The 27,437-nt window shown below is 38.9% G+C and overlaps 2 protein-coding genes across 4 annotated transcripts in view; one reads left to right on the forward strand and one right to left on the reverse strand.

The window, feature by feature from the left end:
• SMAP1 (small ArfGAP 1) overlaps positions 1-9,579 on the forward strand; it is a 158,577-nt gene extending 148,998 nt beyond the window's left edge. For all 3 annotated transcript variants that reach the window (XM_040643609.1, XM_040643610.1, XM_008684824.2), the window contains 4 exons: positions 246-373; positions 5,216-5,387; positions 6,184-6,497; positions 8,620-9,579. In XM_040643609.1, coding sequence (XP_040499543.1) covers positions 246-373; positions 5,216-5,387; positions 6,184-6,497; positions 8,620-8,754 — 749 coding nt within the window. In that variant the 3' untranslated portion in view covers positions 8,755-9,579. The remainder of the gene's footprint in view (positions 1-245; positions 374-5,215; positions 5,388-6,183; positions 6,498-8,619) is intronic.
• Positions 9,580-9,720: 141 nt separating this feature from the next.
• Positions 9,721-27,437, reverse strand: part of B3GAT2 (beta-1,3-glucuronyltransferase 2) — a 75,633-nt gene continuing 57,916 nt past the window's right edge. The window contains exons 3-4 of the mRNA XM_040643611.1: positions 10,222-10,370; positions 9,721-10,136 (exon numbers count right to left, since the gene is read on the reverse strand). Of these exons, the coding sequence (XP_040499545.1) occupies positions 10,050-10,136; positions 10,222-10,370 (236 nt within the window). The 3' untranslated portion in view covers positions 9,721-10,049. The remainder of the gene's footprint in view (positions 10,137-10,221; positions 10,371-27,437) is intronic.

Genomic DNA, 27,437 nt, shown 5'->3' on the forward strand with positions numbered 1-27,437 from the left:
TAAAACGGGGTTTGGATATATTATACCTAGAAACCGGTAAGTAAAGAATCTTTTTGGGAGAATAAACAAAACTGGAATTAGTTTCTTTGGGAAAGAGGAGAGAGCCTGGGGTACAAGGGGGACATATATTTTGTTGTCAACTTTGGAACTGTTTTTTTAAACCATATATTAATTTTTTAAATAGTGCCATGTTGCAAGTAATTTAAGAGAATCTACTTTAGGATGAGAATCTGTATTCTTTGCAGATGGCCCTGCTGAGGCACCAGTGACCAATGGGAACGCAGCCACGGTGCCATCCCTGAATGATGATCTAGACATCTTTGGACCAATGATTTCTAATCCTTTACCTGCAACTGTCATACCCCCAGCTCAGGTATGTAGTAAGAATATGGTTTTAAATGATCACTGCTTACTTCCTTTTTGAAAAGTCTTGAAATTTCAATTTTGAAAGAATTATCTCTGAGCAGTCTCTGATTTGAAAGCTTTGTTCTTGAGGCCAGGGGTTGGTGAATTAAGCCTGCGGCTCATTTTTGCAAATAAAGCTTTATTGAAACAGCCATTCCATTTGTTTATATATTGTCTGTGGCTGCTTTCACACTGCAAAAGCAAGTTGAACAGTTGCAACAGACACTGTTAGACCCACAAGGCCTAAATATTCACTGTTTAAAGTTTGCTGACTCTTGCTTTAGGCAAACAGTGGTGTTTAGAGTGAACCAGTGGGAAAACTCAGACTATTTCAACCTTGCCTGAGATTAACAAGGTCACTTCAGAGGTTTTACAGCCATGGGTATTTAAATATTGATTACAAGCCAGTAGTTCTTTTTTTATGCTCTATTGAGCCATTCCCAAGATAGTGTTTAGTTCTGGCTGCAGGAACACCAAGAATAAGAAATTCTAGCAAATTCAGTACTCACATTATTTTTTATGAAGAGTAGTTGTTTTAAGTTAGTCTTAAAACCTTTTTTTTAAAATTGAAGTATAATGGACACACGATGTTTTTACTTTTTAAAATGATTTTTAAAAAATTATTTAGAACAGTATTAATGATCAGGATATTTTTTTACATACTGATGGTAAAGAAATTTTGAATTGTGTTCTTTACATGGAATTTTTTTTGGCCTTCATTTTTTAAAATTGTAAATTGTTTAATACTTTAAGTATTTTTTCTGCTTTCTTGAGGTATAACTGACAAATAAAATGGTAAATACTTAGTGTATATTCGATGCCCACCATCAAATTAATTAACACTTCCATCACCTCACGTATTTACTTTTGTATGTGAGAACACTTTAGCTCTCTCTTCACAAATTTCAGTTAGCGCAATACAGTACAGTCAACTCTCACATTTGTAGGTCCTCAGACCTTATTCATTTTATAACTGAGTTTGTACCAACCTCCGTGTATTTCCTCCACTCCTGAGCCCTGGTAACCACCATTTTGTTTTCTATGAATTCAACTTTTTTTTTTTTTTTAAATTTTGATTCCACATACAAGTGATCCCATGAAGTATTTAGCTTTCTTTAAGGTGAATACATGAACTTTTTAGGGATATAGCTTACTCTTAAGCATACAGCTTTAAGATTCTATTTTAAATTTATACTTTATAAATGAACAGTTTCAGTACAGCATAATTTTTGAGGTAAAATATTTCCCTTTCCTCTAGAAAAATGGAGCCAAATGTATGTTGTTTGGGTGCAAAGTTTTAATAAGCATCTATGTCTTACTAAAAAGATTAATTGCTTATATTTTTATTACACATATATTTTGTTATTATGATAGTCATTGTACAATTACCAATAGAATTGAGCAAATAAATTTCTGAGGAATTAGTTTTATCAAAATTGTCTGCAGCACTAATGTTTATTTTCAGAAACGATTGCTTTATTTTATGACTTTGCTACTTCTCCCCTTTTAAAAAGAGGAAGTGTTTGTTACTACTGTTGTTTCATTAAGCACCTTGTGAATTTGTGCAGGCAGGGGTATTCATGTGGTAATAAAAATTGTCTAATGCTAATGTGGCTTCAAAAAGAAGCATTTAGAATATTTGACAATCTGAGCATGAAAAGCAGTTTCTTTTGGTCTAGCATTCTAGTGAGGCTGTTTTATCTGCTAGACTTCTTTCGATTCCACTGGACTGTGAGACTTGCTTTGCAGCGGCTTGGAGAGTTAGACCCACATGTGAGGCTTCCGTGTACCACTTCATGTGTGCTGTTCAGTATCAAAGCAAGTAGGACAACGCAGACTTCGTTTAACTCTTAAGTAGCACCATGACCAGCAATGTGGGGTGTAGCTCCTGCCTTTATGAGGGGCTGGTCTGACCTTCGTGCTTTGTGCTTTCTGCATCAATAACTAAGAGTAACAGGACTGAGTTTTTAAATCACATCTAATTCTTTTTTTGGAGCATTGTTTTTGGACCAAAATTGTGCCAATTGTATTGAGCCCTATAAAATATTTGGGGAACAAAATTATCTTTCATTTGAACTACATGTAAAGGTTAAAACCCAGACATGTTTTCAAAATAACGTCTTTCAAAATGGGGAGGGGGAAAGGCAGGTTACAGTACACATTTTATACATACACTCCAGCTATGTAACTTACTAATTTTGGTGGGTTTCTATTATGTAAAACTGGACAGAAATAGGAAGTACTCTGAACCCCTATCATTCTTTCAGTGCTGACTTTATGAATAAAGTTTTTAAAAAAGATTTCCTACTCGGGCGCCTGGGTGGCTCAGCCGGTTAAGTGTCTGACCTGGGTTCAGGTCATGATCTCAGGGTCCTGGGATCACTTGGCTTTGTAGTCTTCTGAAGAAGGTTAGATATAGTCAGCTAACCAGCATGCACATGTCTATTGGGGGTTCAGAGGGAATCATTCCAGAGTCCCCAAAGGTGACTTGCAGCAGCCATCCCTTTCCTTCTATCTATAATATGCATATACCAACAGTATCTAGACCTGCACGAGTGCTGTGCCTTCTCCTTGGATCAGCCCTAGGATCCCGACAGCCAGAGAATCTTTGGTTAGGGATCCTGCAGCGTCCTGAAGTATAAATTGACAGGCAAATGTTCCTCTTTGATCCTGGAGTTGTATGGCTATCAAATGGAGCACGAAAAAATAATAATAAATAGACATGTGAGTGCTTACTCATCATGCTATTTGGTTTGGCTCTTTGTAGACTGTGACGGTGTTGAGGTAGATGTTCCATTGTACCCTCATCAGAAGAACTACACGTGTTTAGAGCATGTGCATATTATACTGCTCTAGGATGAGGCTGTGGTTTCGTTTTCCGCAGTTTCACTTGCCCACAGTTCGGAAGCAGATGATCTTCCTTCTGATGTATCGCCAGGTGATCAGTAGTAGCTTAACACTCGGCACAGTGCCTCACTTGTCATTCAGCTCACTTCATCTTATCACATAGGCATTTTATCATCTCACATCATCACAAGAAGGGTGAGTACAGTGTTATTTTGAGAGAGACCACATTCACATAACTTTTATTACAGTATATTGTTATTACTGTTCTACTTTATAGTTGTTAATCTCTTACTGTGCCTAACTTATAAATTAAATAAAAGGTATGGATGTATAGGGAAAAAACATAGTGTATATATAGTATATATAGGTTTTGGTACTTTCTGTGGTTTCAGGCATCCACGGGATACTTGGAATGTATCTTGGAAGGGGTGGGAAGGGGGGAACTGCTGTAATAGGTTTCCCAGCTATTTTGGAGTTTCTTGTAGTTACATCTCTTCCACAGGGAATGGAGCTCAGGGTTTTGAGCAGGTTCTTAGATTGAACAGAAACTAAACATGATGAAAAGATTAGCGAGATGGTTGCTTCATTACCTGACAACAGTAAACACTGTGTGCTTAACCCTGCCACAGAGCACTTCTTGTGGTCATCCAGCAACTCTGTAAGGTAGGAAGTCTTATCCCCAAGTTTAGAGAAGAGAGACAATGGCGATTAAGTGCCAATCTAAGGGTACATTGTTTTCTCTAGTAAGCAGTGGAACCAGAGTTCTAGTCCTGGCAGCTGGCTCCAGAGCTCTTGCTCTGAGCCTCTGTGAGCTTCTGTTGCATCACTGGCGGTTCAGATAATACTTTATTCAAGCACATTATTATAGTTGGTATTCCATTATGTCCGATTTTTTATACATTTCAGATCTTTGGCAAAATTAAGTGGCTTTTCTAGCTCAAAATTCTTAATTTGTCATAATAGATTCAACATACTGATCTGCTTGAATTTGTGAATACAATGCTTGGATTGTAATTTAGTGCTAGGGTTTTTAGCCAAGCTATTCAATGTTTGAATTTTTTAAAAAATAAGGCAAAATATGCATGATCTTTAACTTGTACCTACTACTCTCACCTCATAGTATAGTTTGAGAAGACTCTTGGCCAGTTTTTACTGTTCTTAGAATTCTTTGAAACTCTTCTTATCTAAAACAATTTCATGTAAACAAATGTGATTGAATATTTAATGACTAGAGATTATACAATCACAGCTATAACTTCACTTTAATCTGTGTGCAGATATAGATTAAGTGAAATTTTTTTTTGTATTAAGTATCTACGTGTTAATTTGTATTTGTGTTCCTTTGCCCCTTGCCCAAAAGTGGGATTGAAGATGTGGTTGAGAGTATAGGTGTTTGAAGTTTTGCTGTGCTTCATTTCTGGATAGACTGGAAACATTCTAATGTTGTGGTTACAACTGATCGAGGTTAGGTTTATAAAAATATCTTGATGCAGCTTTTCAAAAAGCCTTTTCTTTTTTTCAAAGAAGACAAAATCAGCCTTTGCAGGACCCTCTTGTAGCCTGCTGTCATTGTAGCAATGTTCTTTATTCCAAGGGATACCAGTTGCTTGTAGTAGTAGTTGCCAGAGGGGATGCCCCAGCATCTCTCAGGAATGCTGGTCCTCACACGGCCATCACATCCTATTGTTGAAGCCACTGTGGTCAGGATGTGATGGAAAAAACTCAGTTTAGCAAGTAAAAGCAATTTATTATGAAATCTGCCTCTCTGACAGTTATAGATTCAAAATAGGAAACATTGTCCCTTCCTCCTGGATGTTGTTTTTGTGTGGGCTTATGAACGATCCTTTGTAATGTCACCATATTACCTTCTACAGTTAATTTCTAATTTCATTTAGATTTAAGTAACAGATGAACTATGTTTTAGTCTGCAGAATTTGACAGCTTGTTTTGGTATTTGTCTCAGGGGACGCCCTCTATGCCTGCAGCTGCCACTCTGTCCACAGGAATATCTGGGGATCTGGATCTGTTCACTGAGCAAGCTACAAAGTCAGAAGAGGTGGCAAAGAAACAACTCTCCAAAGACTCCATCTTATCTTTGTACGGAACAGGAACCATTCAGCAGCAGAGTACTCCTGGTAATTCATTTTAAAATCTGCTGTCAGCGAATTGTAGTGACACTACTAGAAGTATACCCTTTGTGTTATTTTTCTATGTAATGGGTACTTTTGTTGCAATTTGTGCAACTACAAAATTGAAATGAAGCGTTAGACTTAAAAAGCATATACAGGATTCACAAAACTTTATTCACTTAGAATTAACAAGCCGTTCACATATCACTTAATATTGTTTCACAAGCTTACAAGACATGGATTGTTTTTAAAGAATTATTTTGATTTGCATGAAGTTTACAACTTTGTGTACAGTAAGGTATTTTCTGTAAGTAAACAGTAAGTCTGAATTATCACATGAATTCCAAAAGTTTTTTTTAAATAATTAAAATGAAATACTGCACAGTAAGATTTGTTGTTTACATAATCTGTTAGACCCATTGCCTCCAAATAGTGAGCTGAAGTTATAGGACACCCCACGTTCTATGAGGGACAGACACCATCAACTCTTACTTGTGTGTTTGATAGTGGAACCCAGTGGTGCACGCCAGCACTAACGGCACATAATCTCATGCTATGTAGTTTGGATATTTTATATAGCTGTTGCATAAGATTGATTTATCCTAATTAAATGTGCTCAGGTTTATAACTGCATTTTGGAAGTAACCAACTCAGTAACTGAGCAGTAGGAGCAGACTGGAATTAAAATGTTTGCTGTGGGTAGTTCAGAAAGATGGTGATCCTTTTTCTGTGATATAGGTGAGTGCAGCTGTATACAGTAGCCCTGTTTTCTCATTTTCTTTTCATGGTTCTTAAAATGCAGGTGTGTTTATGGGACCCACAAATATACCATTTACCTCACAAGCACCGACGGCATTTCAAGGTTTTCCATCAATGGGCGTGCCTGTGCCTGCACCCGCCGCTCCTGGCCTTCTCGGAAATGTGATGGGACAGAGTGCAAGCATGATGGTGGGCATGCCCATGCCCAATGGGTTTATGGGAAACGCACAAACTAGTGTGATGCCACTTCCTCCAAATGTGGTTGGCCCCCAAGGAGGAATGGTAGGACAGATGGGTGCACCCCAGAGTAAGTTTGGCCTGCCACAAGCTCAACAGCCCCAGTGGAACCTCTCACAGGTAAGGGGTCATTTACTCTCCAACTTCTCCAAAATCAAAGAAACTGGATTTGTTTTCTAAATGGTGTTAAGTCTAACAACCTGGCAGAAAGATTTGAGTGGGGGTAGTGTTGTATATGAGGTGAGAACTGTCCATAGGTATTACAAAGTTACATCACATAGACAAATGAGCTGTCACTGACCCTATATTTAGAATATTCTGTAAAGGAATGTTAAGCATTTTTTCATTTCCGATTATAACACTGGTGAACATTGTGTAATAGCTAGAAATTATCTTAGGCATCTTGAGAGACTTCCTGTCTGCCCCCCATGAAATTAGCACCAAGCTTTTAACCCAGCTCCCTAGTGGGGTATTTTTATAGTCCACTTAGACCAGCCTACCTTCGCTAATAATTTTGGGATTTATGTGGTAACTTTGACAAATTAGAAAAATATCCAGCCTCCTCTTCTCAGAGCACTGTTTTGTGAGGGACTTAGGCTGTTCTCATTGTCATGTGACTACTGCCCCTGGATTTATAAGAAATATTTTTGTTTGTTTAAAAACCTTTGTAACGTTGGCTTTCCTTTTTACTTACTTAGGGACAAGTCCATATTTGTCTCAGACATCCCCTCATCTTATAAAATCCCATTTCTACTTGTTAGTTTAAAGCCAAGAGCTGACATTTTAGGATAATTTCTTTCAAATCAATTTCTGTTTTGAAACGTGCTCCATTCTGACCTTAGATTTAAGTTCTTGCTCCAGCAACTCTTCCCTTTACAGTTCTTATTTGATGTTCCTCTAGCATTTGGGGGAGCGTGGTTTCTGTTCTGGTCAGCTGTTTGTTTTACCTTGAGACCACTCAGAATCGTCTATAGTGATAATTAACATTACCAAAACACTGTATATCACATGAATGCTTTTACTGTCACTATTTTAAAGTAATCTCCACTCCCAGTGTGGGTTCGAACTCAAAACCCTGAGATCAAGAGTCACATGTTCTACCGACTGAGCCAGCCAGGTGCCCCTATTGTCACTATTTAAAGGACTTATCAGGGGGCGCCTAGGTGGCTCAGTTGGTTAAGCATCCGACTCCTGATCTCTGTCCTCGGGGAACCTCAAGTATCAGATGTCTAACAGTGTTTGTGCAGCCAGAATGCTGAAGCAAACCCAGCTCAGGCTAAGGTGCTAGATGAATCCGTAGGGAGTTGTTAACCTTGGCCCTTACTTCCAGCCATGCGGAGGGGTGCTGTTTTCCAGCAAGGTAGTTACAGCATCCTTTAGTAGGTATGAAGAACTGGACACTTACACCTCATCAGCAGTGGGGTGAACATTAGCGTCTTTGCAAAATAACAAATGAACTTTATTAAGAATACATTCCAACCCCGAGCATAGATTTTGAATCTCCTCTGTGGTTTGTGATAAATCTTGCCTTTCCTTTACTTATCAATCTTAGAAGAGAGTACCACAGGGAAAAGGTTAGAATGCTTCTATACGTATATGATTCCAGTCTGGAATAAAAATACATGTAATCTTATACAATGAAAATTAATTTTAGCTGTTTAGTGGTTAATTAAGCAAAAGGTATGCTTTATGACCTTTTTTAATATTTAGAAAGTATATAGAACCATTTAATATTTTAATAAAGACAGAATAGCTGTCGTACACAATGTATAATTTTGGAATATTTTACTTTCTAAAATTTCCTCAGTCCTTACAGTTAAAACACAACATCCTGGTAGAGTTGAAATGGATACAAATTCAGAGATTGCTTTGGTACTTTTTTTTCAGTTGTGGTTAATCTTTCTCTGGGGGACAAAAAGTGGAGTCTTGAATAAACAGAATATACTGAGATCACTTTATGGACAGAGTTCAAAAAAATTGGAAAGAAATAAGGAGGAAACAGTAGCTGTTTGCTTTCTCTAGGGAAATAGTTGTTTGGTAGTCTGCTTTGACTCCTGTGCTTTCACTAATTTTCACATTGATGAAAAGTACTTATAATTGCTATTAAACTTCATTATCTAAATTCACCCCAAATAAAGGCAACTTCTAAGAACAACAGGGTAACTTAAAAATGTCCACGGCTAAAGAAACAAGAATTAAAAGTGAAGTAACCCTCTTAAAATAAGCTTTTTATGTTTCACAGATGAATCAGCAGATGGCTGGCATGAGTATCAGTAGTACGAACCCAGCAGTGGGTTTTGGCCAGCCCCCCAGCACAACAGCAGGATGGTCTGGAAGCTCATCGGGTCAGACTCTCAGCACACAGCTGTGGAAATGAAAACTGCAATGCAAGTTTCATCCAGAACTACCACCTGACATTCCTTGCTAAAATGCATCTAGTTCCCCTGTTTATTCATGTACATATATATTTTTTTCTTTTTCCCCATTTGTTCATATTAAGAATTATCTGACTGACCGTGTTGGTCTGTACTGATTAAATTTGATGTGAAAAGCAGGTTGAGAAACCATTTTATGTCAAGGGCAGCTGCGCTCATTTCCCATGATTTCATAAACCACATTATTTGAGAAGCTGCTCAGTCAACTTGCATAATCAGTTTTACTCTCAATAAAATTATAGCTCTAATGTCTGCATATAAGGGAAGTAGTTATCATGTTAGTAATACCTCTAACAGTATAAACCCCACCCCCAAATTAGCCAGTAATCCTGTAGGAAGGTACTGTATGAGCAAACGTTTAATCATATAAATAGAATGTAAATGTATCACTGAGCACTGTTTTCTAGTGTATCAAAATTCTTTTATTTCATCATTCACTTCACTGTGCTGTTGTTATGATGTGCTTAACAGGGAACGTGGCTAGTGAAAGGAAGATAAACCTGGATGTTACTACAAAACGTAGTTTAACGAATGTTTAAAGAACTCAAATTTTATCTGCCTCTCTTGTAATTTGGATCTCTTCTTATGTACATAGTGCTGATAACCTGAAGACCTTTCTCTGCACTATATGCAAACAGGGTAACTAAACAAAGCCACTTTCAATCCTTGAAGGTATATCCAGGTTTATGACAGTAATTGTGTTTACATTTTATGGTGCCTAGTATTGACAAAATGTTATATCCCTATATTAAACAGATGAATCCATAGACCTTTTCATTTTTGTGGGTTTTATTTCCTACAATGTATACTGCCACCAACCTTACAAAACTTCACATTGCAAAGTGAGGAATTGGGAACATTTAGTTGACAAAATGCCTGCCATTTGTCTCTAAAACCTGCTCAGTTCTACCAATTATAAGGCCAAATGGGAAAAAAAAAAAGTACGTAAGATACTCACAATGGTATCCTGCAGTGTCACTAGCTGTACTGTACAAAGAGCCTCCAGTTTAGTTGTAGGGAAGACATGCAGAACAAAGGAAGACAGAAACATACATTTGATACCATCCCATCAGCTGTGTGAACTGACAAGCTCTGTGGAAACAGATGTCCGTCCGATGACAACACAGGCTGTCGTACGGAAGTAAAGCGAACAATACCTGAATCCTCTGCAGCCTGACCTCCGAGCTCCTCTTCCGCGTGCACTAGACAGGCGAACCGCACCAGCTGCTGCTGCCGTTTATACCTCAATTCTCACGGTGTCCAGGCGGTACTTTGGCTCGTTGGCTAGATTAACCTTCTCTGTCCGAGTGTGCCACACGAGAACCTGGAGGGGAGGGAAAGCTTTTGGGTAGCCACGCTTCTTAACGCTAACACTCAGCAAGGTCAAGCAGCACAAGTGAAACGAATACCTTGGTGCAGTTACTGGCTTTTGGTTCCAGTTCTTCAACTGTTGTTATCTGTTTTAGAAAATCAGATTCTTGCATCCCTGGCTGGGATCCACGACGCTTAAATACGGCTTTTGGATTGGACAAGATGACTTGAAGACTTACAGCAAATCCTTTGTGAAAAGTTAAAAAAAAAAAGACTTTAAAGTAAAACACTGGTGTACTTCTCTTTTTTTCTGTAAAATTTCGGACACATCAGAAATTTTTTTAAATACCAAGTATGTGTCAGGTCTTGGTTCACCAAGTTGAATTAGGCGCAACATGCATCACAGTCTCAAAAGGAAAACCGATCATTACGATGTAGTACATTCAGTGTCATGACAAAGGTGTATATGTGAGGCTGGGGTTGGGGGGGCAACGTTGCTAATCGGCTGATCTTTCATAGAGGTCATCACACCCCAACATTCAACACTCGGAATTAAGAACTAAACGTAGTTGAAGAGCATACAGACTTACCCGAACTACCCTCCGGGTATGAGAGAGCCCCGCCCAGGTCTCCTGCCTGTTGGCTGACGTTTTTATGTGTGCTCTTATCTGAACCAGCACTGCTGTGATTTACTTTGAGTTTAGAAGACTAAGGAATAGAAGTCAGCTAGGACATGAAAAATATATAATCATTTGGTTTAAATTTCCAATTTGGTTCAAACTGACAGGGGTGGGGGTTTTGGAAATCAGTGCAGGAGGTATCTGTCCATTTGATAAATTTGGTTTTGGGGTTTCATTTTTTTAAGGAAACGAATGTCAATTTCCTTCAATGGTTTGGTCATAAAAAATCATTACTATTTAAATCTGTAGTTTAACAAACGCTGTGTTAAAGGCTTAGCCATTAAACAGTCTACAAGCTATCTCAGTAACCAACTGTACAACCTTTGTAGTTGTTTTGAAAGTCTGAAGCCCTGGACCTCTTCTCGTAAGGACTAAGCTGACACTGTAAAGTCAGACACCCTCCCAGAATTAAAGCTGTGAGAACCAATCTCCAGGAGCATTTCTTAGCAATATTTTGTCCTCTTTTACATTAACTGAATTGATTTATGCTTGCAAAAGTATAATTAGCAAAGTAAGTACCAAATGATACCAGGCAGTAATTGGGGAGTTATGAGAAGACCACAACAAGCATTCTCATAACGTCTCCACCTGCCGGACTGGGCCAGTCCCACATCTAGACCCTGCCCCCTTTACAGGAAAACCTCCCACTAAGTCACCTACAAACACAACTTGGTAATCACATGCTGCGTGAGGCAGAATAAATAAAGCCTTAGCCTGAGGACTGGCCCCAGTATCTTCCACCAATCCTGGAGGGAGGCAGCACATTCTAGCAGAAGGAACGCTGAATTTGGAATTAGAAGCTTTTTTGTGTTTGCCCTGATCCTTGTACTTGGGACACTGGCCAAGTCACTTAACCTTTCTTGATCCTGAAACTTCCGATTTCCTCATCTGCAAGAGGTGTGACACCTTTTCAACTCAGTGTCTGATGTAAAGTTAGCAAATGGAAAAACGCCACTAACTGCAAAGCAATCTTCAAAAGGTACTACAGTATATAAATAAAAATACCGTTATAAATATTATGAAAGGCAGGTGGCATTGGCCACCATTTACAGTTGGAAAACGGGGTTGACGACAGGAAAAGGGTCTGTGAAAGCGGTGGCAGAATCAGGCCACCTGCATCTCACACCACTTGGCTAACAAGTCTGAAGCCTTCCTCAGCTAAAACAGCCACAGACCTCTTCAGCAAAAAACCAAGTTTCAAATTCACACATAAAAAGTGACTTTTCTAATAGGTGAACTCAGCTTTTAGTGTCATGAAATGCCTTGCTGCTTTTTCTATAGTTGAGGACCTGCCCTTCTCAGTCACTAAAGATCCTGGTATATTTTTCACATGGCTTCTATGTACTATTTCCCCATTCTTATTTAAAAAAAAAAAAAAAGGATCCAAAAATGTAGACAAGTCAGTATGAAAATGCTATGAAGCCACTTTGATTTCCTTCATTTTCCCTTGTCTTTAACACATTCATCATGGTGGCCACTGAAAGATACAAGTTAAGTGTATTTTCTTGCTTTCCTTGGTTCAGGAATATCCTTCTAGCTCTTAAAGCAAACGTACATAGCACCATGTACAACTTCTGCAGGCAAAGCTGACGGCTGGCCCTTTCCCGGCCTCACTGGAGGACAGGGTGCACCTGGCAGGCCAGCACCCAGGAAAGAGAGGTTAGTGGGTGGCTCACCACAGTAGCAAAGTGGTTTTCTCTTTTCTAATACAAAAGGAGGAGGTAGGCAATTCAGATACTCTTCAATCTCCTACCTTCTCCACTTTCTTCACCACGCCCCTGCTCAATGAGCACTTCAAGGAAGGAGGTCACAGCATGTAGGAACTGCACACTAACTAGGCCCAAACTCTGGGTTGCCTTTCAGGGAATCATCTGACCTGCTAGGAAGCTGAGGGAGTTAGAGGGTTCTTCCTTTAAAAGCAGCACAAAGAGTTTTTAGCTCCTTAAGCCACTGCTTCCAACCCAAGATAGATATTTCGGGTTTTCTTAATTTCCAAGTATTTATGCCTCAAGTATTATATGTACCTTTCCTTTTTTCTAGTGAAATTAATTTAGCTTTAAAGATGTTGGCAGTAGTTTTTCAGATACTAGGAGCCTTATAAAAATCATGGGAGTAGCATTCTATGTCCTACAGATGTATAAAAAATAAAATCCAAATTAAAACGGGTTATCCACTCTGAACAAAGGTCTTCCTGACTTCTTCACGTGAAGGAAAGATAGGATGGAGATACTGCCTCCTATGTATGTTTGTATTGCCCTGTGTGTGTGTGTGTGTGTGTGTGTGTGTATGCATATGTGTGCATATACATGTGGATGTATGTAATAAACTCACGTTACACATACTGTATATAAACATAACCTAACACATTTTCTAGTACCTAGCAACAAAAATTCAAAATGCCTGAGCTACAAAAATTACCAGATGTACCAATAAGCTGGAAAATACAACCCCACAATGAGAACAAAAATCAGTCAAAAGAAATACAAAGACATTAAAACATTATATATAAACCTCATATGTCCAAAAAGGTAGAGGAAAGAAGGAGCATGCTAAGGAGAGATACAGAAGATAGAAAAAAGACCCAAAGAGATCTCACCGTTGTGAAAAATATACTGGCTGGTATTAGCAGCTGATAAGACACTGCCGAATAAAAGAAGTAAGCTTGAAGACATAACAATAGAAACTACCAAAAGGAAAACATGTTCAAAACATACACACAAGTCACAGAAACTGAATGAAAGGTGGAAAAGGGGGATAGAAAAAACATTTGATCAATAAGGATATGTAAGACTTAACCAACTTGACCTGGCGTTTATAGGACATTCCATCTAACAATACAGAATACATAATCCTTTCAAGTACACGTGGGACATTGCACAACATAAGTAAAATCTCAAGAAATTTAAAAGAACTCAAATTGTACAAAGCATTTCTCTGAGAACAATGGAATTCAAACAGAAATCAATAATATGAAGATACCTGGAAAATCTCCAAATATTTGGACAGCAAACAATGTAATTCTAAATAAATTATGGATCTAAAAGGAAACCAAAAGGGAAATGAAAAAGTGGTTAACTGAATGAAAACAAAAACAAGAATGCGGGATGCATCTAAAGCAGTACTGGGGGGGGGGTGCCTGGTTGAGCATCTGACTCTTGATTTTGGCTCAGGTCATGATCTCAGAGTCCTGAGATGATTTATTGTTGGATTCAATTGGTTGGATTCATGGCATTCAATCATGACCAAGTGAGGTTCATTCCAAGACTGCAATGTTGATTTAACATTTCAAAATCAATCAGTATAATTCACCAAATTAGACTTAAAAAGAAAAAAATATATAATAGATGGAGAAAATGAACTTGACAATATCCAACATCAAGTTAAGATTTTTAAAACTCCACTCAGCAAACTGATAAAAGAACTTCCTCAATTGATAAAGGGCATCTACAAAAAGACAGTGTTAAAACCTTAAAGACTGGAATGAAGCAAGGTTGTCTGCTCTCAATTTTTATTCAACAGTGTACTGGAGGGCCTAGTCATTACAATAAGGAAAAAACAAAAACCAGACAAACTGGAAAGGAAAAGTCCAGTCCAGCAAATCTCTTCCTCCTTCAGCCATAGTTAAAAGCAGCAGTAATGCTTATCAGTTCCTACTATTGTGTATCAACTTTGTCTCACCTCCATATACTTGTCCCACTGGCATATTCTCTTTTCTAACTACACATAATCTAATCTCAAGCAAGGCTGTTACAAACCAAAACTATTTTTAATTCCCAAAGGATAGTTTTTGGCAGCCAGTAAGAAGTCACAAGAAAGATACTAATGGCCTTTTTCTCCTGACAGTCACTCTGGCTAATGGTATTAGAATACTGGGTTCTTGACACACTTCTACTACTGGCAATAGGTATCAGGGAATTTCAAAAGTCAGTCTCTACTCACCTGAAATTCAAAAAAAAAAAAAAGATAACAAATTCCAAATGAAAACGTACACATGTAGGGGCACCTGAGTGGCTCAGTTGGTTAAGTGTCTGCCTTAGGCTCACGTACGTTGTCTCCTAATCCAGGAACATAGGATGTCTTCCTACTTATTTAGTTCTTTAATTTCTCTGAAGAATGTTTTCTAGTTTTTACAAGTCTGATACTTTTGCTAAATTTATTACTATTTTATTATTTCCGACACTGTTGTGAATAAAATTGTCTTATAGCTTCATTTTTCAGACTGTTCGTTGCCAATGTATAGAAATGCAATTGATTTCTTATGTTGATCTTGTATCCCGCAAACTTGAATTTATTTACTAACACAAATAATTGTGTATTTTTTTTAAGGAGGCTCCAATGCAGGGCTTTAACTCACAATGCTGAGATCAAGAGTTGGACACTTAACCAACTGAGCCACCCAGGCACCAACCCCCCCCTTTTAAAGTAGGCTCCATGCCCAGCATGGACCATGTATATGTATTCTTGAGGATTTTCTATGTAACAAAACAAAACAAAACAAAACATGCTATTGATAACTGAAGATACTTTTACCTTTTCCTTTATTACCTGGATGCCTTTTATTCCTTTTTCCCAACTAATTACCCTGGCAACAACCTACACTACAATGGTGAATACAACCGTCAAGAAGGGTCATCCTTTTCACGATTTTAGGGGAAAAGCTTTCATCTTCAGCTATTAAGTATGGTAGTTTTTTCCACAGATGCCCTGTACCAGATAAAAAGATGTTCTTTTCCATTCATTTATCGATCTGTTTTTATCATAAAAGAATGTTGAATTCTGTCACATACTTTTTCTGCATCTATTGATTTGATCATATGGCTTTTGTTGTTTGTTCTACTGATACGGTGCATTACATTTACTGACTTTTGTATATGAACCAACCTTACACACGGGGATAAATCCCACCTAGTCAAGGTATATAATCCTTTTTATTATAATGTTGCTGGATTAACTCCACTGGTATTTTGTTTAGAATTTTTGCTTCTATATTCATAAGGGATATTGGTCTGTAGTTTTTTTTTCTTTGTGATGTCCGGTTTTGGTATCAGGATAACAATGGCCTAATACAATGACTTCAAACATGTTGCCTCCTTACTATTTTTTTTGAAATGTTTGTGAAGGATTGGTCTTAACTCTTCTTTAAATGTTTGTTAGACTTCACCAGTAAAACCATCTGGACTTGGGCTTATCTCTATAGAAATTTTGTTGATTATTAATTCAATCTATTTTTATAGGTCATTCAGATTTTCTATTTCCTTTTGAGTCAGTTTTTTTTTTTTAAAGCAATCCTCTACACCTACATGCAACATGGAGCTTGAACTCACAACCATAAGATCAAAAGTTGCATGCTTTGCCAACTGAGCCAGCCAGGTACCCCTTGAGTCAGTTTTAATAGCCTCCATTAATTTGTCCATGTCATCTACATTATTTAATTTGTTGGCATACAATTTTTCATGGTTTTCTCTTACAGTCTTTTTTAAATGGTAGTAATGTTCCTGTTTTCATTTCTGATTTTAGTAATCTGAGGCTTACCTCCTTCTCCTTGGGCAATTTAACTAAAAAGTTTGTCAATTTTGTTGATGTTTTTAAGAACAAACTTTTGGTTTTGCTGATTTCCTCTACTGCTTTTCTATTACCTATTTCATGTATTTTGGCCCTAATCTTTATTTCCTTCCACTGCTTATTTTGGATTTAGTTTGCTCTTTTTTTTTTTTTTAAAGATTTATTTATTTATTCAACAGAGATAGAGACAGCCAGCGAGAGAGGGAACACAAGCAGGGGGAGTGGGAGAGGAAGAAGCAGGCTCATAGCGGAGGAGCCTGATGTGGGGCTCGATCCCGTAACGCCGAGATCACGCCCTAAGCGTGAACGCAGACGCTTAACTGCTGTGCCACCCAGGCGCCCCTAGTTTGCTCTTCTGATTCTAGTCTCTTACAGTAAAAGGTTAGGTTATTGGTTTCAGATCTTTCTTTTTAATAGAGGCATTTGTAAGTATAAATTTTCCTCTATGTACTGCTTTAGCTGCACTAAGTTTTAGTATGTTGTGCTTCCATTTTCATTCATCTAAAAATATTTTTCCAATTTCCCTTGTGATATCTTCTTTGACCAAGTGATCATGAGTATGCTGTTCAATTTCCACATACTTTTAAATTTCAAACTCCTCTCTGGTAGTGATTTCTACTTTCATTCTAGCATGGCCCAAGAAATTAAGACTCGTTTTATGGCCTAACATAAAAATTACTTTATGTTCAATTGTGCATTTGAAAAGAATGCATATTCTGTTGATGAGTGGAGTGTTCTCTAGATGTCATAGGTCTCCTTGATTTACAGTACTCTTCAAGGCTTCTTAGTTTATCTAATTGTTCTATTATTGAAAATGGAACGTTGATGTTTGCAACTATTATTGTTGAGCTGTATTTCCCCTTCAGTGCTGTCATTTCTGCTTTATATGTTTTAGGGCTCCATCATAAGAAGCATATATTTTTACAACTGTCGCATCTTCATAAAGGACTGACACTTTTATCATTATAAAAGAATCTTTCTGTCTCTAGTAGCAACTCTTTCTGAAAGTCTATTTTGTCTGGTATTCATATAGTCACTCCAGCTCTTTTCTTGGTTCCTGTTTGCATGGCAGGTCTTTTTACATTCTTTTGCTTTCAACCTATTTAAAATGTTTTCCTTGTAGAGAGCATTGTACTTAGATCATGGCGTTTTTTGGTTGTTGTTGTTTTTAATCCATTGTGCCCATGTCTTTTGACTGGATTGTTTGATCCATTTATATTTAATGGAATTACTGGTAAATTAAGATTTATATCTGCCAGTTTGCAGTCTGTTTCCTATATGTCTAATATCTTTTCATTCTTCTATTCCTCCACTACCATCTTCTTTTGCATTAAAAGGATATTTGTTAGTGTGTCATTTTGTCACTTATCATTTCTTGTATAATATTTTTTGAGTGACTTATTTAGCAGTTGCCCTGGGGATTACAATTAGCATCTTAACTTCTAACAATCAAGTTCAGATCAATACCAATTTCAATAGTACACAAAAACTTTGCTCCTACATAGTAGGCTCCATTATTCTTCCCCACTTTGTGCTGTTACCACCAAATAACATCTATGTTGTGTATGTCTCAACCCTAATTTCTAATTACTGCCTTATGCAGTTGTCTTTTTAATCAGAGAGCAAGGAAAAAAGAGAGGTAAAAATTACACTGTACTCTCTTAAAAACTTATCCACACATTACTTTTACTGGTGCTCTTATTTGTTGGTGTGGATTAGAGTTACTGTCTGGTATCCTGTCATTTCGGCCTAAAACATTCCTTCAGTACTTCTTACAGGACATATTTACTGATGGTAAATCTTCTTAGCATTTGTTTATCAGGAATATCTTAATTTCTCCTTCATTTTTGAAGGATACTTATGCTAGATATAGAATTCTTGGTTGACAGTATTTTTCTTTTGTTATTTTGAACATGTCATCACACTGCCTTCTGGCTTCCGTGGTTTCTGATGAGAAATCAGCTGTTAATCTTGCACAGAGTCTCAAGATCAGCCAGAAGTGAGAACTCAGGGCCTTTTAAGGTGTTGTTTTGTTTTTCTTTTCTTTTTTTTTTTCATAAACATATGCACTGCTCTGATCGCTGTACACAGACCTACACTACCACATGGCCTTCTAGAATCCCAGAAATATGTCAGAGCTTTTCAAAGCCCATACATAAATATCATCCAAGATTTTTCCTCTGAATTTTTTGATTATTTTATTGTTTGCCACAACTGTTATCATTGCCTCAGAGAGCTGCAATGGTGAACAATCAACATTTAATTTTTGTTTTTGTTTAGTTTTTGTTTTGAGGATGTTGCTTTCCTTTTTATTTTTTTTAAAAATGCTCCCAGGAAAAGGCTGTACTGGGCAAGATCTGACTGAGGTCAGATAAAGCCAAGCTTTGAGAATGGCAATTTCTACGACCTATTAGGTCAAATAATGGCAATTCTCTTAGAATGGAGCTTTGAATGAGTTCCAACCCATTCTTCCTTCCCAGTGACTGCTAGGATGAATAGCTGCGGATTTTCACCCTGATTGCAGGACTCTTGGTTTTCAAGGCCACCATGGAGCTAGGTAGAAAGGGATGGGAATAGGGAAAGTTGAAACAACATAACACTCACTGTTATTACCAACATTTAACCATTTTTCTTGAACAAACACTCCTCAGATTGAGATACACTTTGGATTAAGTACCATAGTTGTGAAAAAGTTGATTTTGACAATTTCTGACAGTATTCTCATTGTTTCTATATAAGACAATATTCAGAGGTCCTTTACTCTGTCATTACCAATGATGTCGCCATTTTTTTTTTTTTAAATGCCCAATCCCATTATCATGATTTGAGGAGGGTAAGAATGGAAGAAGCAGCCACAGTAATGTAGGGCATGAAGGTTAAAAATGGAAAACTGCTGAGAAATAAAAAAATACCTTGAGACAAATGCAAATGGAAATACAACATCCTAAAACTTATGAGATGCAGCAAAAACAGTTCTAAAAGGAAGGGTCTTAGTGATAAAATGCCTACCAAAAAAACAAAGATTTCAAACAAACTCCTTCCTCAGAGAACTAGAAAAAGGAAAAAACAACACCAAAAGTTAGAAGAAGAAAGTAAACAGCAAAGATCAGAGCAGAAATAAGTGAAATAGAGACTAAAAAAATAATAGAAATGATCAGTAAAACTAAGAGCTGGTTCTTTGAAAAGATAAACAAAAGTGACGAATCTTTAGCTAGAATGACCAAGAAAAAAAGTGGTCTCAAATAAATAAAATCAGAAATGAAAGAAGATATGACAGTTTCTGGCACAGAAACAGAAAGGATAAGAAACTACTATGAGGGGCGCCTGGGTGGCACAGCGGTTAAGCGTCTGCCTTCGGCTCAGGGCGTGATCCCGGTGTTATGGGATCGAGCCCCACATCAGGCTCTTCCGCTATGAGCCTGTTTGTTCCTCTCCCACTCCCCCTGCTTGTGTTCCCTCTCTCTCTGGCTGTCTCTATCTCTGTCGAATAAATAAATAAAATCTTTAAAAAAAAAAAAAAGAAACTACTATGAACAAGTATACACCAACAAATTGGACAACCTAGAAAAAATGGACAAATTCCCAGAAACATACAACCTACCAAGAATCATAAAGAAATAGAAAATCTGAATAGACCAATGACTAGTAAGGAGATTGAGTCAGTAATCAAAAATCTCCCAATAAAGTACAAGAGCAGATGGCTTCACTGATAAATTTTACCAAACGTTCAAAGAAGATTTAATATCCTTTGCAAATGCTTCCAAAAATAGAAAAGGAGGAAAAACTTATAAACATTTTATGAGGCCAACAGTACCCTGATACTATAACCTGACAAGGACACCACAAGACAATTACAGGCCAGTATCTTTGATGAATATAGACGCAAAATCCTCAACAAAGTATTAGCAAAGAATGAAACAATACATTGAAAGAATCACATGATCAAATGGGATTTATTCCAGGGATGCAAGGGTGTTTCAACATCTGCACCAGATGTGATCCACCAGAGTAAAAAATGAATAAAAATGACATGATCATCTCAATAGATGCAAAAATAATATTTGACAAAATTCAACATCCACCTGTGATAAAAACTCTCAACAAACAAGATGTAGAAGCAATGGATCTCAACATAATACAGGCCGTATAAGACAAGCCCACAGCTAACATCATACTCAACAGTTAAGAGCTGAAAGCTTTTTCCCTAACAAGACAAGGATGCCCACTCCCACCACTTTTATTCAAAACAGTATTAGAAGTCTTAGCCACAGCAATTAGACAAGAAATAAGTCATTCGAATTGGAAAAGAAGTAGTAAAACTGTCACTATTTGCAGATGACATGATACTACGTATAGAAAATTCTAAAGACTCCAGCAAAAACTGTTAGAATAAATGAGTTCAGTTAATTGCAGGATATAAAACTGATATACAAAAATTTGTTGCATTTCTACGCACTAGTAATGAACTATCAGAAGGACAAATTAGGAAAACAATCCCATTTACAACTGCATCAGAAAGAACAAAATACCTAGGAAGATTTCAAACTATATTACAAAGCTGTAATAAAAACAGTATGGTATTTGCATGAAACAGATACATAGATAGAAGAAACAGAATAAAGAGCCCAGAAATAAACACACGCATATATGGTCAATTAATTTATGACAAAGGTTCCAAGAATATACAATAAGGAAAGCACAGACTTCAATAAATGGTCTTGGGAAAACTGGATAGCCACATGCAAAAGAATGAAACCCAACCACTATCTTACACCATACACAAAAATTAACTCCAAATAGATTAAAGACGTGAATGTAAGACCTGATTCCATAAAACTCCTAGACAAAAACATAGATTGTAAGCTCCTTGACAGCAATCTTGGTGATGATTTTTTGAATCTAATACCAAAAGTAAAGGCAAAAAAAGCCAAAACAACTAAGTGGGACCACATCAAAATAAAAAGCCTCAGCCCAGCAGAGGAAACCACTGGCAAAATAAAAAGACAACCTACAAAATGGGAGAAAATATTTGCAAATCACATTGCTAAGGGGGTTAACATCCAAAATATATAAAGAATTCACATAACTTAATAGCAAAAAACCAGAACAATCTGATTTAAAAATGAGTAGAAGACCTGAATACACATTTTTCCAAAGAAGACATACAGATGACCAACAGACACATGAAAAGATGCTCAACATCACTCATCATCAGGGAAATGCAAATCAAAATCACAGTGAGGTCACCTCACACATCTTAGAATGGCTGGAGTCAAAAAGACATGAAATAAGTGTTGCCAAGGACGTGGAGAAAAGGGGACCCATGTGCACTGTGGGTAAGAGTGTAAATTAGTGCAGCCACTATGAAAAACAGTATGGAGGTTCCTCAAAAAAATTTAAAATACCATATGATCCAGCAATACCACTTATGGGTATTTACAAAAGAAAATTAAAACTAGCTCAAAAAGATCTACGCACGCATGCCCCCACATTCACTACAACGTTATTTACAACAGTCAAAGCACAGAAGCAACCTAAGTGTCCACTGATGGATGAATGGATAAGGAGGTGCGGATACACACAATGGAATATTATTCAGCCATAAAAAAGTAGGAGATCTTGCCTTTTGCAACAACGTGGATGAACCCTGAGTGCATCAGGCTAAGTGAAATAAGTCAGAGAAACACAAATGCCAAATTATTTCACTTACATGCAAAATCTAAAAAAAAAAAAAAATCAAACTCACAGATCCAGGGAACAGACTAACGGTTTGTTAGTTAGAAGTAGGCAGATAGAGGGTGATCAGAAGGTACCAATTCTCAGTTACAAATTAAATAATTCCCGGGGATGGAATTACAGCATGGTGACTATGGTTAATACTATATTGTATATTTAAAAGTTAAGAGAGCAGAACTTAGTTCTCATCACAGAGAAACATTTTTTTTTAAAGATTTTATTTATTTATTCGACAGAGATAGAGACAGCCAGCGAGAGAGGGAACACAAGCAGGGGGAGTGGGAGAGGAAGAAGCAGGCTCATAGCGGAGGAGCCCTATGTGGGGCTCGATCCCAGAACGCCGGGATCACAGAACGCCCTGAGCCGAAGGCAGACGCTTAACCGCTGTGCCACCCAGGCGCCCCCACAGAAAAACATTTTTAACTGTATGTGGTGATGGATGTAAACTAGATTTACTGTAGTGATCATTTTGCAATATATACAAATGTTGTACACCTAAAACTAGTATTTATATGTCAAGTATATCTCAATTCATGAAATGGAAAATTGCTACTTATTTTTTTTTCATTATTTTTACCTTCCAGTCTTGGCATCTGTGAACAATCCAACTGAAAAACAGATGTGTTAATAGTGTTTCAGAAATCACTCTCACTATACTTCAGTCACATGGAAAGCAAAAAAAGAAGGCTGTATAAAAGCAATGTGTCCTTTACTTACTCTCATGTCTAAATTGCCACTATTTCATGTAAATGTTTAAGTACAGATTTTCACGGTCCTAAGCCTGAATACTCGAGAGCTATGCGTGCTCCTAGGGGGCAGGCAGAATTACACTTTTCCACATTTATTTCCAATTACACTTAGAATGATTTTCTGCTAGTGCCAAAAAGGAATGAGAAAGCATGGCCTGGCTGTTAAATGGATCTGTCAGTCTGCTCCAGAATATGGACTGAAACTTTATGACTGCTTCCGGGTTAACCTTCTTTATTTATTTATTGGTCCAGTTTTTAAAACGCCTCAAAAGCCATTTAGCAGTCATTGTTCTTTGTGGAAAAAAATAAAACTCTCCTCATTTCTAAGACATGTTATTTAATCTATAAACAATTCATTTAAATCTTTACTCTGAAAACAAACCATCACAAAAACCTAAATCTTCTAAGTAAACTGTCAGGATGCTGAATCAGAATGGAAAGAATCGAAGATAAATTAAGACGGCTTAATTAACCGAATACTGAAAATATCCATGATGGATTTTTTTGTAGGTTGGTGGCAGAGAACTAAGGCATGCCGAAGGCTGAAGTTCAGAAGTGGAGAAGTGGTTCTATTGGCTCAACAGCCAAAAGGACTCTGACGGGAAATGAAGCGTTGTGTATGTTGAGAATGGCACAATCAACAGGGTTGACAATGTCTGATTAAGAATCACTGTCTCATGCTTTATTTCACCTATGAGATTTTCATTATCCATTATCCACTGCTTTACATTATCCACGAATACTACTGAATGTGTCACTAAGCCACTCTATTCCAACCGAGAATATACAGAACTGGAAAACATATCTGTGTTCCTATTCCTCAAACCCCAGCACATACAAGTAAAATAATTTTTCAAATAACAGAAAATAACGAGTTAGTGAGAATATGGAGAAACTGGAACTCTCGTGCATTGTTGATGGGAACGTAAAATGAGGCAGCAACTGTAGAAAAAAAGTACAGCTGTTTCTCAAACAAACAAAAAAGAAATCAAACATACAATTACCATATGGTCCAGCAATTCTACTTCTAGGTGTATATTCGAAAGAATTCAAAGCAGTGACTTACGGTTATTTGTACACTCATGTTCATGGCCTTATTCATAATAGCCAAAAGGTGGAAACCCAACTGTCCATCAATGGATGAACGGATAAACAAAATGCGGTCTACATATACAATGAAATACTATTCAGCTTTAAAAAGGCATGCAATTCTGACACATAACCATAAAGACATCATGCTAAGTGAACAAAAAAGGACAAATAGTGCATAACTCCACTTACGCGCGGTATGTGGAATAGTCCAAATCACAGAGAAAGAAAACAGTTGTTACCAGGGACTGGGATGGGGGCGGGAGGTGAGACGTTAGTGTTTCATGGGTACAAAGTTACAGTTTGTGATGATGAAAAATTTATGGAGATGGATAGTGGTGATCACTGCACAACGTGAATGTACTTAATACGACCTTGTACTTAAAATAGTTGAAATAGTAAATTTTATGTTAAGTACATTATACCACAATTAAAAAAGATTAAACTTGCCTTCCCAGTGAAAACAGTCTCTTAGAGTGTTGGTGGTGCTTTTCAGTTGTTATAGTTTTTAAAACTCCTCTCCTATGCTCAAATTCTCTTCTTCCTTGACCCATGGAAGTGTTTTCTATGGAAAAAATTTTATTGAACATTCTAACTTTTTCAGCAGGGGGCTATCCTACCTCCAACTTCCAGATGAGACTCAACGGGTGGCAAGGGAGGAGGCCATGCCTACGAAAGGGAAGCAGCTTCTGACCACCTACACCAGCCATTCTTAGTTCTAGTTGCACTTTTTCATCCCTTCAGACTAAAAAGAAAAAAAGAAAGAAAAAAAATACAGACACACTAGGTGCCACACCCAGGGATTACGGCTCAATTGATCAGTGATGATGCCCACATGTGGAGGTTTTCTCAAAGCTTTCCAGGTAATTCTGATGTGTAGCCAGGTGTAGACCCACTGAATTAGACACTCCTTAGAGAGCTCAACATCCCCTTTTAAAAAACTCACCGTAAGAAATAATGGCAAGGGAGCCTGGGAGGCTCAGTCTGTTAAGCATCTGACTTCGGCCCAGGTCATGATCCCAGGGTCCTGGGATGGAGCCCTGAGGTGGGTTCCCTGCTCAGTGGGGAGCCTGCTTCTCTCTCTCCCGCTCCCCCCCCACCGCTTGTGCTCTCTCACTCTCTCTCCCTCTCAAATGAATAAAATCTTAAAAAAAGTAATGGCAATTACGAATAAGAAGCTGTTAAACTTAATTTTGATAATCCTTACACCAGAAATAAAGACAAGTTAGAATTCATGAATTCATCAAATGTTTGTGCAAGCTACTACTGTCGGGGACCATGGCCAGGCCAGAGATGTGGGCAGAAGAGATGACCCCTCTCCCGGTGCAGCTCCCGGGCTCCAGGAGCAGAGGAAGCCCGGCGTGGGCAGGACACCAAAGTGAGCACCGCCCGAGGACAAGTGCATAAGGGCAACATGTGGGAGCAGCTTCTATGATGGATGGAAAAATCGGGAAAAACTTCCCAGAAAAAGCTATCCCTATACTATTAATGAGTTTTGAAAGGGAACTAGAAATTAGCGAGGCAAACCTGGGAAGATAAAGTGACATTCCCTTTTCTGGAAGGCAGTGCGTGCCGCTCTGGATTACCCTGGGCCCAGGAGCATGGGGCGATGCTCGGCTGACCTGGTGGCTGGTCACGGTCAAGTGATGTGAAATGAGGTGCACTCAAGTTCACAGCGTCTGGGGTCGCGTGATACGGCTGCTCAAGGGGCCCAGGAAGAACGCCCGCTAAGTTCAGCTTCTGAAGCCAGGGCAGAGACGTGCGTGCTAGTCACGGCAGCCCACGGCGTGCCAAGGAAAGCTGGCAGGCGAGCCAGCCCCCGGGTCAGCCACGCCCAGCACCAGGCCTTCGTTCTCATTTGTCCTCACACGCTGTCCGCCTCTTCAGGAGACTCCAATGAAAACGTATCCCCAGATGCTCTCCACAAACTCTTAGGCAAGTCAGGGTACTGAAAAGGCACGTTTCTCCCCTCTTGACCGGATTAGAAAGTGTGAGAATCATTCTTTGAAATCCTTCCCCACGGGCCACCAGTAATTATGAAATGATTTTTCATCTGGGAAATTATGAAAATGAGCATATAGCCACTTCTCAACTTTCCGATGATCTTTTTGTTTCGTTTTTCTCTTATTGATCAGCCTCTTCCTGGCGTACTGCATCTAAAGCAGGGGCCGCTGTTTATCTCCACACGCCGGCTCGCACGCTGAGTCCGTTCACTGAGTGGTGATGAGCACGGGCCCACCAGCCGGGACAGAGAGAAAGTCCATCGTGAGCCCGAAGCCAAGAGTTTGCATGTTCCTAAGTATTACCTTCCAGAATGATCTGAAATAGCTCTATGTGGTGAGAATTCAAACCCTGACAGAACAGCAGGAACTCCCGCAGTATCTGTTCTCCTTTCAAGCTCACAACCCAGAGGGCAGGTGGCTGGATCCCTAATCTCTAGGTGGGGAAACTGGGCCAGTACGCCTGCTGTGCCCAAGGAGAGCCTGGGAGGCAGCGACGCCCCTCCCCCGCAGCTACCTGCGGAGCTCTGGTCACCGCGGTCATCAGCCACACACAGCACTGAGCCAATTCCCCTGGACAAACCCAGGTGACGGGGGAACACAGACACAGTCTGATCTCGCTTCTTGGTGAAGAGACCATTCGCTCAGGTGTCTGCAGTGTTGTTCCAAGGGCTCTGCATTTGAGGTCTTACTCTGTGAGGGCTTCCCTTCCCCCCGTCCTGCAGAGGAAGGGCACGGAGGCTCAGAGCTAAGGACTTGGTCACTGGGCACTAAGCGGGAGCGCCATCGCCGGAGATGCGCTAACCGAGCTGGATCACCGAGCACCCTCGGACCAGTGACTTGGCGGGTCCCGGCCTCCACTTCCTTCTATTTAAAGGAGGACAAGAGCGCTAGCACGTCCCTTGCAGAACCGAGTGAAGACGAAATAAGAAAGCTCCCAGAGCACCGCGGAGCGCCTGACGCCTGGTAAACACGCCTGGTGCGCGGCAAACGGTCATCAGTCGGCCTCCCACGCAGAAGCGGAAACTTCGGATTTTCAAAATCCTTCGTCCCAAATGCTTCATTCATTGAAATTCTGAGGGATACCACTTCACTTCCACCAAGCCCCACCTGAACACGGCCACCCACCCTCAGCTACCCTGGACAAAGTCCCCTGATGACGGGCACACGGATGCACAGACGCTCCTGACCCCGCACGGCCGCGGTGACCCAGCACAGATGCGGCTCGCGAGGACAGCACCGAACACGCCGGGGAGGCCACCAAACACCTGCAAGTCTCTAGAATGTGCCCCATTCCGGAAATAGATAAGAAATGAGCAAGTCTCTAGAATGCACCTCATTCCGGAAATAGATAAGAAGTGGGCAAGTCTCTAGAATGCACCTCATTCCAGAAATAGATAAGAAATGAGCAAGCCCCTAGAATGCACCTCATTCCAGAAATAGGTAAGAAATGAGCAAGTCTCTGGAATGCACCTCATTCCGGAAATAGATAAGAAGT

The sequence above is a fragment of the Ursus maritimus genome, unplaced genomic scaffold (assembly GCF_017311325.1).
Source record: "Ursus maritimus isolate PB19 unplaced genomic scaffold, ASM1731132v1 scaffold_29, whole genome shotgun sequence".
NCBI classification, from domain to species: domain Eukaryota; kingdom Metazoa; phylum Chordata; class Mammalia; order Carnivora; family Ursidae; genus Ursus; species Ursus maritimus.